Source organism: Triticum urartu, chromosome 3A (genome assembly GCF_056163025.1).
Source record: "Triticum urartu cultivar PI428250 chromosome 3A, HENAU_Tu73, whole genome shotgun sequence".
NCBI classification, from domain to species: Eukaryota; Viridiplantae; Streptophyta; class Magnoliopsida; order Poales; family Poaceae; genus Triticum; species Triticum urartu.
In genome coordinates this window covers 411,015,176-411,029,514 of record NC_141875.1, presented here as the reverse complement: position 1 = coordinate 411,029,514, position 14,339 = coordinate 411,015,176, and the positions used below count along the sequence as shown (strand labels likewise).

The 14,339-nt window shown below is 49.5% G+C and overlaps 2 protein-coding genes across 6 annotated transcripts; one reads left to right on the top strand and one right to left on the bottom strand.

Moving 5' to 3' along the window:
- Positions 1–2,097: 2,097 nt before the first annotated feature.
- Positions 2,098–13,250, top strand: ABCG10 (ABC-2 type transporter family protein). Of its 5 annotated transcripts, none has more exons than XM_087547225.1 (9): positions 2,098–2,412; positions 3,342–3,433; positions 3,898–4,018; positions 6,657–6,929; positions 7,010–7,126; positions 7,250–7,380; positions 8,373–8,438; positions 8,824–8,902; positions 9,023–13,250. In XM_087547225.1, exon 9 carries the CDS (start codon positions 11,124–11,126, stop codon positions 12,939–12,941), a length of 1,818 nt encoding a protein of 605 aa, XP_087403351.1. In that variant the 5' UTR covers positions 2,098–2,412; positions 3,342–3,433; positions 3,898–4,018; positions 6,657–6,929; positions 7,010–7,126; positions 7,250–7,380; positions 8,373–8,438; positions 8,824–8,902; positions 9,023–11,123; the 3' UTR covers positions 12,942–13,250. The 5 variants fall into 5 exon arrangements, with proteins under 5 accessions (XP_087403351.1, XP_087403349.1, XP_087403348.1 ...); XM_087547223.1 differs by having other exon boundaries at positions 8,815–8,902; XM_087547222.1 differs by adding an exon at positions 6,275–6,439 and having other exon boundaries at positions 8,815–13,250.
- LOC147979890 (uncharacterized) lies at positions 5,152–5,863 on the bottom strand. The gene is made up of 2 exons (XM_087515382.1): positions 5,845–5,863; positions 5,152–5,663 (listed from the first exon to the last, which is right to left on the bottom strand). The coding sequence occupies exons 1-2, from the start codon at positions 5,861–5,863 to the stop codon at positions 5,152–5,154; spliced, it is 531 nt and encodes a 176-aa protein (XP_087371508.1).
- Positions 13,251–14,339: the final 1,089 nt, after the last annotated feature.

The window sequence follows — 14,339 nt, the reverse complement described above, 5'->3', positions numbered from 1 at the left end:
ATGATTCTAATGTTCATGAGATTATGATGCTGCCTAAATTGGATACATTTGTTTTGCTTACAAATGAAGGGCCTAGCTTGGAGAAGGATGAACATTGGAGCAAGAACACGCATGGAGTTGATGGCATACGCAAGGGGATCAAGAACGGAGTTACAAGTGATGATTTCAGGACTTTGAAGCCGCCATAAGGAGTGCATGAAGCCTTGGACGAAATATACAAGATGCCACTTCATAATATTCGTCCATAGGCTATTCTAGGTGCTGCGTCACCTTATTAATGGGCCAGGCCCATGTAATTTCGAAATACTTAAGTATATGCTATTTTTAGAGTCCGTATGTGTGGGGAAACAAGAGTTAGGGTTGGTTTCGGACCCCACCCTCAAGGGCCACGAAATTCCCCCTCTTCCTCCATATATACAGCCCTTATGGCGTCGTTTAGACTTTGGGTTTTGTTTAGATTAAAAGTTCGCCATAGTTGCAACTTCGCGTACTTCGTTTGTGTCCAACGACCAGACCAAGACGTCACAGAACCCTACCTTGATCAATAAAGCTTTCATCTTATATTCGCAACATCCCGATTGCAATCTCAGTTTCTTGCTTATTCTTCGTTTGCTCGCAGGAAACAGACCATCGTGGTCAGGTTGATCGTGCTCCGGCGTGGTCAATAACCATCGGAAGTTGGTTTAGCGATTGCTAAGGCGCGACGTCTCGCACGTTCGTAGTCGGATCGTCAAGGTCGACTCCCACAGAAAACGATAGCCACCATCTCATCGAAACATCGGGACACCTTAGCCTCTATCACTCTCGCCGTCTCCAGTTCATCATCCATGGCCGAGCGCTTCCCAGGCGACGGCGAAAGCCGCCGCCATCTTCACGAAGCCGAGGCTCGCCTCCTTTACGAGGCAGAGTACCCGGTCCCGCCGGACATGCGGGTGCCGGGGGCGTGAAGGATCAGCTCCGGCGGCGTGCCGGTGCCCCCAGTACCCATCGGCGCGACGCGGCGCACGGAGATCGCGCGCATCCGCTCGAACCTGCCGCGGGCGGCGAGGGAGGGGCCACGGTACGTCCCAGACAGCCCGCTCTGGGAGCCGTATTTCCGCCGCCGTCACGCCCAGCAGCTCGAGGCCACCAACGGCGTAGAGCCCTCCGGCAGGCTCAACGCCGCCGGCCGGCGTCGGTGGTGGGGCGTGCCCGGGCGCACGTTGGAGGCCGTCCTCGAGTACATCGAGGGCGGCAACACGCCGCGCCTCGAGTACCCCGCTCCCCCGTCTTTCTCACGCCGCCGGGGAAGCTCCTGGACCCCGAGGCGCATGGAGACCGGGGGGTCCTCCTCCTCGTCCGGCGGCTCGCCCTGCCTCCGCCCCGTCAAGCCGGAGCCCCAGGGCACGCCGGTCAGCGCGCGCACCCGCAGCTCCAGCGTCCGCATCGGCGCCAATGCCTCCCCACCCATCGACCGCTTCGTCCTCGTCGAGCCCAAGCCAGAGCCCGGCCTCCCCGCGGAGTACGAGGAGATAGCCCGGCGCGGCCTCTCCGACGAGGACGCCCTGCGGTGGGCGCGGGACGACTACCTCCGCGACGAGATGGTCCGGCAGCACCGGGCCCTGGAGGAGATCGCCGCCCGCAAGCTTGGGCGCGAGGACGAGCACGGCGTCGTGGTCCTCGACAGCGACGACGACGACGCCGCCCCCGGATCGTCCAACCCGCCGCGCCAACCGGAGGAGGGATGCAGCAGGGACGGCGGAGGCGTAGGCGGGGCCGGCGACGACGACGACGACGACGGCGGCGGCGGTGGCGACTACACGCGGTTTTACAGCCTCCTCGGCATGTAGAACCGCGTGGGCGGGCGGCGAGGGAGACGGCGGGGTAGCCCGCGGTAGTTTTTTCTTTTTTTTTGTAAAATATGTTTAAGTTTGAACGAACTCGCCAATGTTTGCGTTAAATTTGAGTCATGTTTGCGTTGTTTTTGATTTTTTTAACTAACCGTGGGTGTCGCGACTGGGGGACATCACGCCCCCAATGCGCGGTTTAGCGCCGGTGCATCCTGAGGGGGCGATTTTTTGCCCCTCGTGCGGCCAACGGCTGGAGATGCCTTCACCCTCCCCTCTCCCCATCGCCGGCCTCACCCTCCCCTCTCCCTTTCCACCACCCCGCCTCCACTCACACCTCGGAGGTAAAAAAATCAATCTTTTGAGCCGGTGACGAGCTTCTACTCTGGAATATGCAATGGAGGCGTGGATGTGGAGCACCAGCGCTGGATCTGGGCGACGGAGGCATGGATGTGGAGCGGCACCCGAGCGGCGGATCTGGAGCAGCGCCGGAGCAGTGGAGCGGCGGATCTGGAGCAGAGTCTTCGTCCTCACGGTGCCCACGTCGTCGTCTTCGCCGGAGTAGCTGCTTCCTCCCCTGCCCAACGTAAGTAATCCCCTGCCCAACGCCAGAGTCTTTCCTCCCTGCCCAACGCCGCTTCTCTGTTGCTGGTTGGTTGGAAACCAACAGTTAAAAGGGAGAGCGAGAGGGAGGGGCAGATTAATTGAAATTAAGTTTCAGTATACCTGCGCTGGTAGTTGTAGTTTCAGTTAAACTTGGTAATACAGCTCCCAAGCAGGGCCGCGTTAGCGGGGCTGTTCGATTTGTAGTGTGTAGACTGTAGAGAGTCTTACTGAAGGTTAAGTACTAAAAGAACACGAGGCCTTGCATTGCGATCGATGGCTAGAGTTCTTCTATGCATGGCTGATTCTGCAACTGCAAGAAGTTTGTTTTGATAAGTTTGTTATTTGCCTTGCAAAAATCATGCCAGGGCTGCCCTGCAAGTTTTGCTGAAATTACTTATTCTTTCTGGCTAAATTAAGGAGAACATATGGGCGACAGAACTGTAAATTACTCATAAATGGGCAAAGAGGAGGAAGAGTAATCTCTTTCTCTAGTCTTTTCCATGCCCTCTCGTTCAACCTGCTCCAACAGAGACTTGATGTCCTCTAGCTTTGCACAATTAATGAGATGCCCAACTACTTTGAGGACCCACTTTATTTTCTTCTGTGGCTTACAGCAACTCCGACAATGATATATCATCAATAGGAAAATCTTGAACGAGTTATTGAACTTGATTTTTTTGGTTTTGTTCGTAATAACTCCACACACTGAATCATAGTTCAGACAACAAATTAAGGAAGAAAAGTTCCTTTCATAATTGTCAGAGGTTGTGTACCAGCCAATAGTGATAAAGTACAAAAGTTTCATCTACTCCAAAAATGCAATTCTGCTGCTCATCATGATTGAATGGTGCATTACTGTTATCTTGGATATTTTTTGCTTATATCCTGCTTTATTTGTTGGTGGCACAGGATGGTCGACGGGTGCATGTCATAGAGTAGAATTGTGGGTGAATTGTTACAACCTGGAGGCTACCTGAAATTGATGGAATTGGGTCTGCAGGGTAAGCTTTGCTCTCTCCTGCTCAAAATGGGTTTCCTAACAGAACCATAGGCAATGTATACTGACTAATCAGTATGGGTTTCCTTCTACCCAGACTGCGTTGATGAAATTGATGCACAACGTGTCCTTGGTTATGCATTATTCATGTCTTTGAGTAGATTTTTTGGACATAATAACAAGTAAAAATGCAATTCTGCTGCTCATCATGATCGAATGGTGCATTGAGGCTATCTTAGATATTCCTTGCTCTCTAAACTCTCTTATCTTCTCCAATCTAAATGGAGTAAACTGGAGTATGGAGTAGCTTAAAATGAAGTGCAGTAGTATTTTGGTTTCATTGAAAAAATTCTGAACAAAAGAGAAACATCACCTGCTGATCTGTGTGAGGATGTTTTCGTCTGCTCCAAAATTCTGCAATGAGGCCCGTGTTTCCACTGCTACTTATGCAGTAGCTTTCGATCGCAGGCCTGTCACTGATGGCAAGTGCAAGAAGAAGGCCCCGAGGATTATTCACAAAGCAGAGAGAGAGAAGCATAAGCGCGACCTGCTCAATGATCTCTTCAGTGAACTTTTGGCGAAATGCTAGGTGAGTTCATCACTAACCTTGTACTGTACTCCATGTGGGATCCTGTTTCTCAGTTTTGGGGGTCGTTTTATTTTCCAAAGTGGCTATCTATACAGTTCAGGTATAATGCCATGCTCTCCAGTAATTTTATTTTGGGGGTCGTTTTATTTTCTGAATCACATTTTCAGTTTTGCAAATTCTGTAATTTTGCACATGAAGCTTCTGTAATTTTGCCCATGAAGCTTCAGATTTTAACACATGAAGCTTCTGCTACTGTTAATCTTGTCATTAATCTTCTGTTGTCTTGGTACATTAGCTTAAAATGAATCTTTTCCTTTAAGTAAAACTAAATGAAACTTTTTTTGTTAATTTAACAGTTGCAGACTTGCAGTAGTATAGCACTTGCAGTAGTGTAGGACATCAGTAGTTTAGTGTAGGACAGCAATAGTTTGGTGTAAGTTTCAGTTCATTAACTGAATTTTTTCAGTTACTTAACTGAAACTTTTTCAGTTACAGCAGGACTTCTCTTCTCTCTTCTTCTCTCTTCTCTTTCTCTTCTTGCATCTGTAGTTTAGTGTACTTCCCTTGTGCCCTCCATACTCCTCTCCTCTCCCACTCATTTCCTCTCCTACTACTTTGCTTGTTCTCTTCTTCTCTAAATTATCTTCTCATCTCTAAATTCACTAATCTTGTCTCCTACTACTCTCTTCTCTTCTCTTTCATTTAAATGGAGTACTCCACACAAGCAAATGAATTACACATACAAGTCTCACAAAATGGAGAAAAAATATATGGAGTAAAAATGATCACAAAATGCAGTTACACATACAAGCCTCACAAAATGGAGTATTACACATATGGAGTAATTTCACATGGGATGCACTCCGCACAAGTCTCGTCTCAAGGAACTACACATACTCCACATCTGAACAAGCCTCATGTCAAGCATCTGAACAAGCTCATCTCAAGCATCTGAACAAGCCTCATCTCAAGCATCCGAACAAGCCTCATCTCAAGCATCCGAACAAGCCTCATGTCAAGCATCGGAACAAGCCTCATCTCAAGCATCTGAACAAGCCTCATGTCAAGCATCGGAACAAGCCTCATCTCAAGCATCCGAACAAGCCTCATCTCAAGCATCCGAACAAGCCTCATCACTGAACCCTCCCCATTACCTCTAAGTTGTATAGGGCATTCGTGTAAACCTCTTTCGGGCATGTTAGTCTTGGAGGTAGCTGGCCAAGACCCTCAAGCCTTTCCTTGTTAACATGTGGTATTTTATACCCATTTCCCCCCGCATGGTTCATGATCTCAATCATGCACATTTGTAGAGTTAGGAAAATTCTGTTGAGCTTGTAAACATCATAGCCTTCAAATTCCTCCAAAACACCTGCAATAAGGTCTTGTAGTGTTTTAGGACTCAGACAATCTGTCAGCAATTGCAGCGAGTTGAAAAACCCAAGGTCAAGCACATTCAAATCAGGACTGTTGGCAGGCTGTTGTACTAATCTAATGTCAAGTCCAGTTTTTGCGACAACTGCTAGAAATTCCTGGTCATCTGGCAAGATATGGGGCTTAGCATTATCCTGCTGAATGTAGATGGTCTGTCCAGCATCACTTTCCGGCCAAACTGCTTGTATCGCTGGCAAGACTTTCTCTATGCCTCCTAATCAAATTTAGCATGAACTTTCTATGAAGTGTGGTAGGGCTACATCCCAGTTGCCAGGCTAGTGATCTAATAGTAGACCTCCTGTTTAATGGGATTGTTAGGATTTTTTCTAGGTTAATGTCCTTAGGCTTTCTTCCAGAATTTCCTTTTCTCTGATCGGCAACATCTACCTCTTGACCTTGTTGAATTTGCAACATTGCTTTCCTCCAAATTCTTTGTATATTCCAAACACCCACTCCAAAAAAATTTGCAATATCTTGCGTATCAGTTTTCTTAAAAGTGCCTCCTCTACTCATACACAGTGTATGCAATGCTACATAAGCAGCAAATTTTTGCTGGTCATTGAGGGTTTTATTTTTTCTACCAACTTGCCCAGCACCTGCACCAAGACATACAACAAAAAAATGATTAAATGAAATGATCAAGTGATGAAGTGATGGAATGATCAAGTGATGAAATGATGGAATGATCAAGTGTAACTGTACCTGGATTTTGAACAATTTCATCTCCTTCCATTCCCTCTCCGGCATCTCCTTCCATATCATCTCCTACATGTCCTTCCATTTCATTTTCTGCATTTTCATCCATTTCATCCACATCTTCTGCAGGTGGAGTGAAGTTGAGGTCTGGGAGATCCATTTTCTCCTGAAGATATGAATATGTAAGATGAAGTAGAAGTAGAAGTAGAAGTAGAAGAAGAAGAAGAAGAAGAAGAAGAAGAAGAAGAAGAAGAAGAAGTACATATAAATTCAGTCTGTGTACTGTCAATTGTTGTATGTTTACTGTCAAAGCAAGAATTAGTCAATTGTTGTCTGTTTACTGTCAAAGCAAGAATGACAATATTGTTATGATCAATTGTTGTCCGTTTACTGTCAAAGCAAGAATTAGTTTCCTAGGTTAATGAAACATTACCAGCCATAATTAGTTTTCTGTATCTTAATTATCTCTGAACATTTTTGCCTGAAAACTGAATGTACAATGTTTCTGTAGATAATTTGGTCGAAAAGGGACGACATGCTGAGGTGTACAACATTCAGTTTCTCTTTCGATGGTTGCTGTATGTGTGAGTACAGGAGTGTTGTATGTGTGACGACATGCCCAGCTGGGTCTGCAGCTTGGAGACCAGCGGGTTCTCGCCCCCGGCGCAGTAGCCCCCCGCCACGAAGGCCGACGGCGGCGGCTTTGCAGATGGGGAGGCATCGTCAAAGTGAACATCGACTACTCCATGTTCAGATTTGCTCCCTGTTCTCTGTTCTACACAAGGTGAGAAGCTGATCTTCCCGTGGTGGTGCTTGCCGACCTCCCGGACTCCTACTTCCTGACACCTACTCCGGTCGTTGCAGTTGCCCGAACATTTGAGTCTGGAAGTTTGCAGCTGAAGCGATGAACTTATGGTCAGCACTTGTCAAATGGAGCCTCAGAGGCAAAACAAGGACAACAACATTCAGTATATCACTATGGTGAGTTCTGCTTCTGCTTGCATTGATACTCATGGAGTAGAAATTAAGCTCTATAAGTGCTCACATTCTTTGTATGGATCTTATTGAATGAGTACTTGTTAACATTGGTACCATTTTCTTCAGATTTTCGTTGGTGGTCTTCTGATTGATTTGGAAGGAAGAATTGTTGGTATGAATTTCATAGACGAGAATAAAAATCCTTTTTTGCCCGTCCAGATTGTTGGGAGATGCCTGAAACACTTCAGAAAGTTTGGGTATGTTTTTCTTTTCCTTTGCTCCTGAAGCTATTCTGTACTTAGGCCTGAAGCTATAAAATTTTGTTTCCTTGGCAAAAAATTCAGTTTACAAAAATACTGTAAATGACATCAGTAGAGATTAGTTGATGAGATTACTGCTTTAAATGACATCAATAGAGATTAGTTGGTGTAGTACTACTTGAAGTGACATTACTTAGTGTAGTACTGCTTGGAGTAGCCTGCTTGCAGTACTTCTTTTCATGGAGCTGCTTGCAGTAGTTTATGATTTGCAGTCAGATTAGCTTGGAGCAGTAGCATTGCTTGCTCTGCTATTCTCTTCTCTTATTTTATTTTAATTAAAATTAACTCAACCTTTTCCTTTAATAAAATTAGCCGGAACTTTCCCAGTTAATTAAAATAACTGAAACTGTTCCTTTAATGCTTGCATAAACTTTTTTATACTCTAATGAAGGTTTTGTGTACTCTACTGCTTGCATCAGTACTTTTAAAAATAAATGAATCTTTTCTCTCTTCTCTTCTCTTTGTCAAGAATGTACTTACTCAAGAATTACCACCACTTAGACCAAAGGATCAGTTGGTATTAATTTCAGAGATAGATGTAATTTCAGTTAAATTCAGTTATGCACACAAATTTCAGTTAATAGCTTAATGTTTTGGACTGATGATGTTGCTGGAATTTGTACTACTGAAAATTAAGAAAATGTACTCCTTTAATTAACATTGATTCATTGAGATGGTGGTATGATCAAATTAAGAAAATTCAGTACCTTTTCTGTTACTGTAGAGTACTTAAAAATTAGGAGTAGCTAGGAGCAAAATTAAAATTAGGATTAGGATGGTGGTATGATTGCTGCTATTCCTAACATCATCGGCTGGCTTGCCATCTCCTTCGCAAAAGTATGACAGTAGTGCATTTTCCAAAGGCTTAGTTTCACCACTTGCTATTGCTGCTTCTGAACCTGTCGCGCTTGTCGGCGTTTGTTTTACAGGACACTTCTTTCCTGTATATGGGACGATTGCTTGAAGGATTTGGTGTTGGTGTCATATCCTACACGGTTAGTATAAGAAATCTTTGTGCCTGCTTTTTTTGCATTAAGTATGTCTATCTAGTTAAGTTATTAAGCAACCAAGAACATCCTAGCCGAAGTTGCATGACCCAATACTAACACCAGAAGTGATCTCACAGATGCAGAGCCACACTTAGTGCCAGAACTAACATTGTTTTCTTGAGTACTTAATCATGATCTGGAGTACTAGCATGGAGTAATTTGTTTGCAAGAGTACAATTACAAGCATGAGTACACCGAATTTCTTGTAGCAGATGGAGCACATAAAAATGGAGTAGCTCACCTACTGTTGATCTGCTTATTTGTCAATTTTCTGCTCCTTGCTGATCCTTGCTGATCCTTGCTCCTACTGTTGATCTGCTAGTTTTGACAGGTGAACAGATGGACAGTGGCTGCTCCTTGCTGATCAATTCAAAATTGCTCTGGCTATCAATTCAAGCTTGCTGTGACTGGTGAGAAGACGTCCTGGTCAATCACCACATCTGATCAATTTCTGTCTGTGGCGAGAACAAGTGGTACAACTCCGGCGATCAATTTCTTTGGCGATTAACAATTTTGATCAATTCAAACAGCAACACAGGCAGCGCTAGTGCTGCTGTTGGTCAGTGCGGGGAGGAGCACGGGCGGAGGTCAATTGGCCGGATCCGGAGCTCCAGTGCCTGAATCGAGGAGCTGGAAGGCTGAGGCAGGAGGAGCACAGGCTGCGCTGCTGCTGCTGTTGGTCAGTGCGGGGAGGAGCACGGACGGAGGTCAATTGGCCGGATCCGGAGTTCCAGTGCCTGAATCGAGGAGCTGGAAGGCTCAGGCAGGAGGAGGAGGAGGAGCACGGGCGGCGCGAAGGCCAGGAGTCGCGGGCGGCTGGAGGCTGTGGCGGACGGCGAGGGAGCTGCGTACGAGTTTGGGCTCTTGATTGAAGCGGAGGAAGGCAGGGAGCTGCGACCGGCGCGGACGGACGCCGGAGCTGCAGCAGTGGGATGGAGCCTAGCGGAGGGGAGGAGCGATGGAGTAAGACGAAGATCCCCGGCGATAAGAATTTCAAATTGAGGGTAGTTTGGTACTTTGTCCTGTTTTCACCTGGTCGGAGAAGTTTCCCAACGACAACTATTTCGGAACAGAGGGAGTATATCGGAGAGAGATTTTATTCTTCCCATGCCACGTACGTACTGCTGCTCAGGATCTCCAGCCAATACGTAGTACGGCATACGTATATGCATGGGCAGAGTACGTACGTCTTGTGTTGACTAGCTAGGTAATACTACATCCCACTATGCATGGAAAAGTGGGACCAACGTACCATTGCCATTGTTTGGCTGTTTCATCATGACCGACGTTCTCAACTTGAGCCAGTCGCTCGCTGGATGCGTCCAGTGTTGCCACTGGCCATCATCTTCCTTTCGGAAGAGAAGGCAAAAGCATGGCTGATGATCTCCCTCTGTCGAAACCGGCTAGAGCAACGAGCCGTACCCATCCAAAAGCGAAATCATTAGCCTGCGGCTCCCATCGACGACTCTCCGTTCACTGTTGTCAGCCGGGTGATCCATCCAGTTATATTACACTGAAGCAAAGGACGTCAATTTGATACTACGTAGTAGCTAGTAGCTACACCTTTCTCTAATTTAGCCCTGAACGAGTACGGCAGCTGGCTTGGCAATTGGCACAGGGTGACCGAAGCCAGGGAGGGAGCAGTGAGGGTGACCAACCGGGTGTGGCCTGCGCGGTCAATGGTGCCGCTCATCAGAAAATCTCTGCACCCCGCGGCACTCCACACGGAGACGAAGGTTTCGTGCACCGGGCTGCTGCCTCACCCTGTGCCTGCCGCGCAAGCCAAAGACCAACAACCCACCCGCAGGTTAGATCAAATCGGACCGGCCAGCCGTTAGGTCACCGGTGGAAACCCGCCGTTCGACCCGATCCGGCAAGCCCCCGCGCACGAGTGAAACGTTTCCTTTTTGTTTTCTGAATTCGTTCGTTCCATATATGATTTGTGCATTTGGACTAAGTTCATGAGCATCGCAAGGCAAGATAGTGATTTTAGGAAACTGGTCAAACGACCCTAAAAAAAACTGGCCAAACGGTCACAAAAATTAAAAAGGACCGAGGCGGCACGACACATGGACACCCACAAAAATATTAAGAAATGGGTGTAACCATTAACCCCAAATCCTCCTCTTAGCGTGCCTGTACTCTGTATTCGTTCGAGTAGCATACAATAATAAGCTAGTGTATACGATTTGATACAGCATCTAAACGATGTGAGCAGTGAGCGAGAACAGAGAGAGAAAAATAGTGAGAGGAGTTGATCAGTCCCGGTGTACTAAGCTTGCAAGCTTGGGCGTCAAGCCCCGAACCGAACCGGCACGTCCGCCGCATCCACAAGCCACCGGAAACACACGGATAGACGAGACGAGCGCACCGGTGGAAACACAGCAAAACCCTTGAAAACTCCCGTGCGGTGGCACCAAACTGACGGCGTCGCACCAGCACCAGGTTCAGACTTCAGACCTCGCGCGCGCGCCAAACCACACAGCAAACATTACGAGTGTACATAAGGGGGGGGGAGGTTGGTGCGGTTAGCTCAACCCTTCTCACCACCCCTTGCTGCCTTTGTAACAATCTCTCGCTCTTCTCTCCTACTTGCTCGGACGATCTCCACTGGAAGGCTTATAGGGATCCATGGCGTCTCCGAGGGAGACAGTGGTGACGCCGGCGATGTCGCTGGGCAAGACGGGGACCGGGCGCCGGAGGCCGAGGTACCGGCTCGAGACGAGGGCTCTGTCTTACGTCCTTCCGGCGCGCGGCGTCGGACTGTCGTCCTTCTTGCGGGGCGGCAAAGGCGAGCGGCTGCTGCTGAGGAGCGTCACATGCGAGGCGGCCCCCGGGGAGGTGGTGGCCATCGTGGGGCCGAGCGGGGCGGGCAAGACCACGCTGCTCTCGGTGCTGGCGGGGTCGGCGGACCCGGCCAGGGTGCTCACCGGCGCGGTGCTGGTGAACGGCTGCCCCATGGACGCCGCGCACTTCCGCCGGGTGTCCGGCCACGTGCCGCAGGACGACGCGCTCTTCCCGATGCTCACCGTCGAGGAGTCGCTGCTCTACAGCGCGCGCCTGCGGCTGCGCGCCGCGCCGGGCGCCGCGGAGGCGCGGGCCAGGGAGCTCATGGCCGAGCTCGGGCTGCGCCACGTCGCGCACTCGAGGGTCGCCAGCGTCTCCGGGGGCGAGCGGAGGAGGGTGTCCATCGGCGTCGACCTCGTGCACGACCCGGCCGTGCTGCTGCTGGACGAGCCCACGTCCGGGCTCGACTCCGGCTCCGCGCTGCACATTGTCAAGATGCTCAGGGACATGGCCACCGCGCACGGCAAGACCGTCGTGCTCACCATCCACCAGCCCGGCTTCCGCATCCTCGAGCTGCTCGACCGCGTCGTCCTCCTCGCCGACGGCGCCGTCCGGCACCACGGCTCCCTGCCGTTCCTCGAGGCCCGCCTCGCCGGCTCCGGCCACTCCATCCCCGCCCACGTCAACGTCCTCGAGTACGCCATGGAGACCATCGACACCCTCAAGCCGGACGTCGTCATCGCCACCGCGCTCACATACCAAGATGTTGCCGCGCCGGTGCCCTCGCCCTCGTCCTCGTCAGCGCGCCGCGCGGCGTACGCCAACTCGGCGGCGGAGGAGGTTTGCATCCTGTCGGGGCGCTTCGTGAAGACGGTGCTGCGGACGCCGCAGCTGTTCGCGGCGCGAATGGTGCAGTCGGCGGTGGTCGGAGTGTTCCTCGGCACGATCTTCCTGGGCACCACCGACCTGCAGTCCCGGCTGGGCTTCTTCGCCTTCAACCTCACCTTCGTGCTCTCCTCCACCACCGAGGGCCTCCCGGTGTTCCTCCAGGAGCGCCGCATCCTGGAAAGGGAGACCACCCGGGGCGCGTACCGCGTGTCCTCCTACGTCGCCTCCAACGCCGCCGTGTTCCTCCCTTTCCTCCTCGCCGCGGCGCTCCTCTACGCGACGCCCGTGTACTGGCTCGTCGGCCTGGCGCGCGAGCCAGCCAGCTTCGCCTACTTCGCGCTCGTCATCTGGCTCGTCATGCTCACCGCCAACTCATTCACCGCCTGCCTCAGCGCGCTGGCGCCCAACTACATCGTCGGCAACTCCCTCATCGCCGGCTTCATCGGCTGCTTCTTCCTCTTCTCCGGCTACTTCGTGGCGAGCAAGGACATCCCGCAGTACTGGGTGTTCATGCACTACATCAGCCTGTTCAAGTACCCCTTCGAGGCCCTCATCGTGAACGAGTACGGCGGCGCGCGCGGCGGGCAGGAGTGCCTCGCCTCGGCCCCCGGCGGCGGCATGTGCGTCCTCGACGGCACCATGCTGCTGCGGCAGCAGGGGATGCGGGAGAGCATGAGGTGGAGCAACCTGGGAGTCATGCTCGGGTTCGTGGTCGGGTACAGGGTGCTCTGCTTCGTGTTCCTGTGGTACAGGTGCCACCGCATGAGGAGGTGAAGAGGCGCGTGCAGAGACGGCAGAGCATGCCATTGCCATTGCCATGCATGCAAATTGTAATTGGTCATCATCTGAATTTAATCTCTTTCAGTTTTTTTTTGCTGTGATTTTTCTGAAGATATTTTAATCTTGGATCCGATTAGGCCGATAAGATTATCTATATTTATTTGTCGGGGGGAAGAGGTTGATCAAGTTCTACTGTTCCAGTGGATGTTGTTCTTCTGTATCAACAGCAACAATGCAGTTTATGGATGATACGAAATTGCGAATAGGTAAATACTAGATCTGATTCATAGAAAGAAAATGATCAGGAGATTCTTAGTCGGTTCTTGTTTGGGTTTAAAAAATCGTTACTTTTTGGGTGTGTTCCTTCCCAACTCAAAAGGGAAGCTGTCACATTCTTGTTGGATTTTGCAATTTGTCTAGTCGAAGGCCTTTGTTTGTGGGCAAGGGGTAGCTGAGAAAAGCAAGACCAAGTCCCAGTCGTAAGTGATGAAAAAGTGCGGGCAACACCACAGCAGGTCGGAAACATGCCTAATCTGTATCTGTCTGGATGAAAAAACTGGTGTATCCAAGATCCAGGTGTTAACTGACAGGAGTCCTGCTGGTTTTGTTCGCTCAGCGAAGACGATAGATCCACGCAATATGACTAACTCGTCTCTTGATTTTCGTGATGAGATACTAACATTTTCCCTCCGGCTGAGATGTATTCTTTTTTTGGTTCTGAGATGGATTCTGATAGATAACCTGTTTATTTCACCCGCAAAAAAAAAAGATAACCTGTTTATTTTCAAACTAGTCTTGTCAGCAAGCTGGTCGTTGATACAAAAAATAAAATTAAAGAGCACAAGTAGGCAGATAATTCCACGTTGCTAACACATGTCACCAGAGTTCGTGAATGCCGTATTTGAGCACAATGTCTGCCATAGGCGAATACTGCTGCACATGAGCTAGCAAGTTTGGAATATCCTAACGGACCCTCGTTGCGTCAACTTGTCTTTTCTTTTTTTGAGAAATCTCGCCTGCTTTATTTATTCATAAGCAATTGTCATAGGTACAAGGCTTGGGTCATGGGGGTGCCCAACCAAACATGTCTACCTATATCTAGGTTACAAGCAAACTTGGCGAGATTATGAGCTTCAAAATTAAAGTTCCTACGCTCGAAAACAAAAGAGTAAGAAATAAAACTATTACAGTGATTCATTATTTCATGTACCAACGCAGCATTGGGGCCTCCTGTTCCCCTGTTTATATCATTCACCGCCTCTTGGCAGTCCGAGGCCACACAGATCCTCTGCTCTCCGAGATCTTCCGCCAAAGCAAGGGCCTCGCGGCATGCAAAAGTCTCCAAAGTTAAGGGATCAGTGATCCCATAGTAAACCACCGCCGATGACCCCA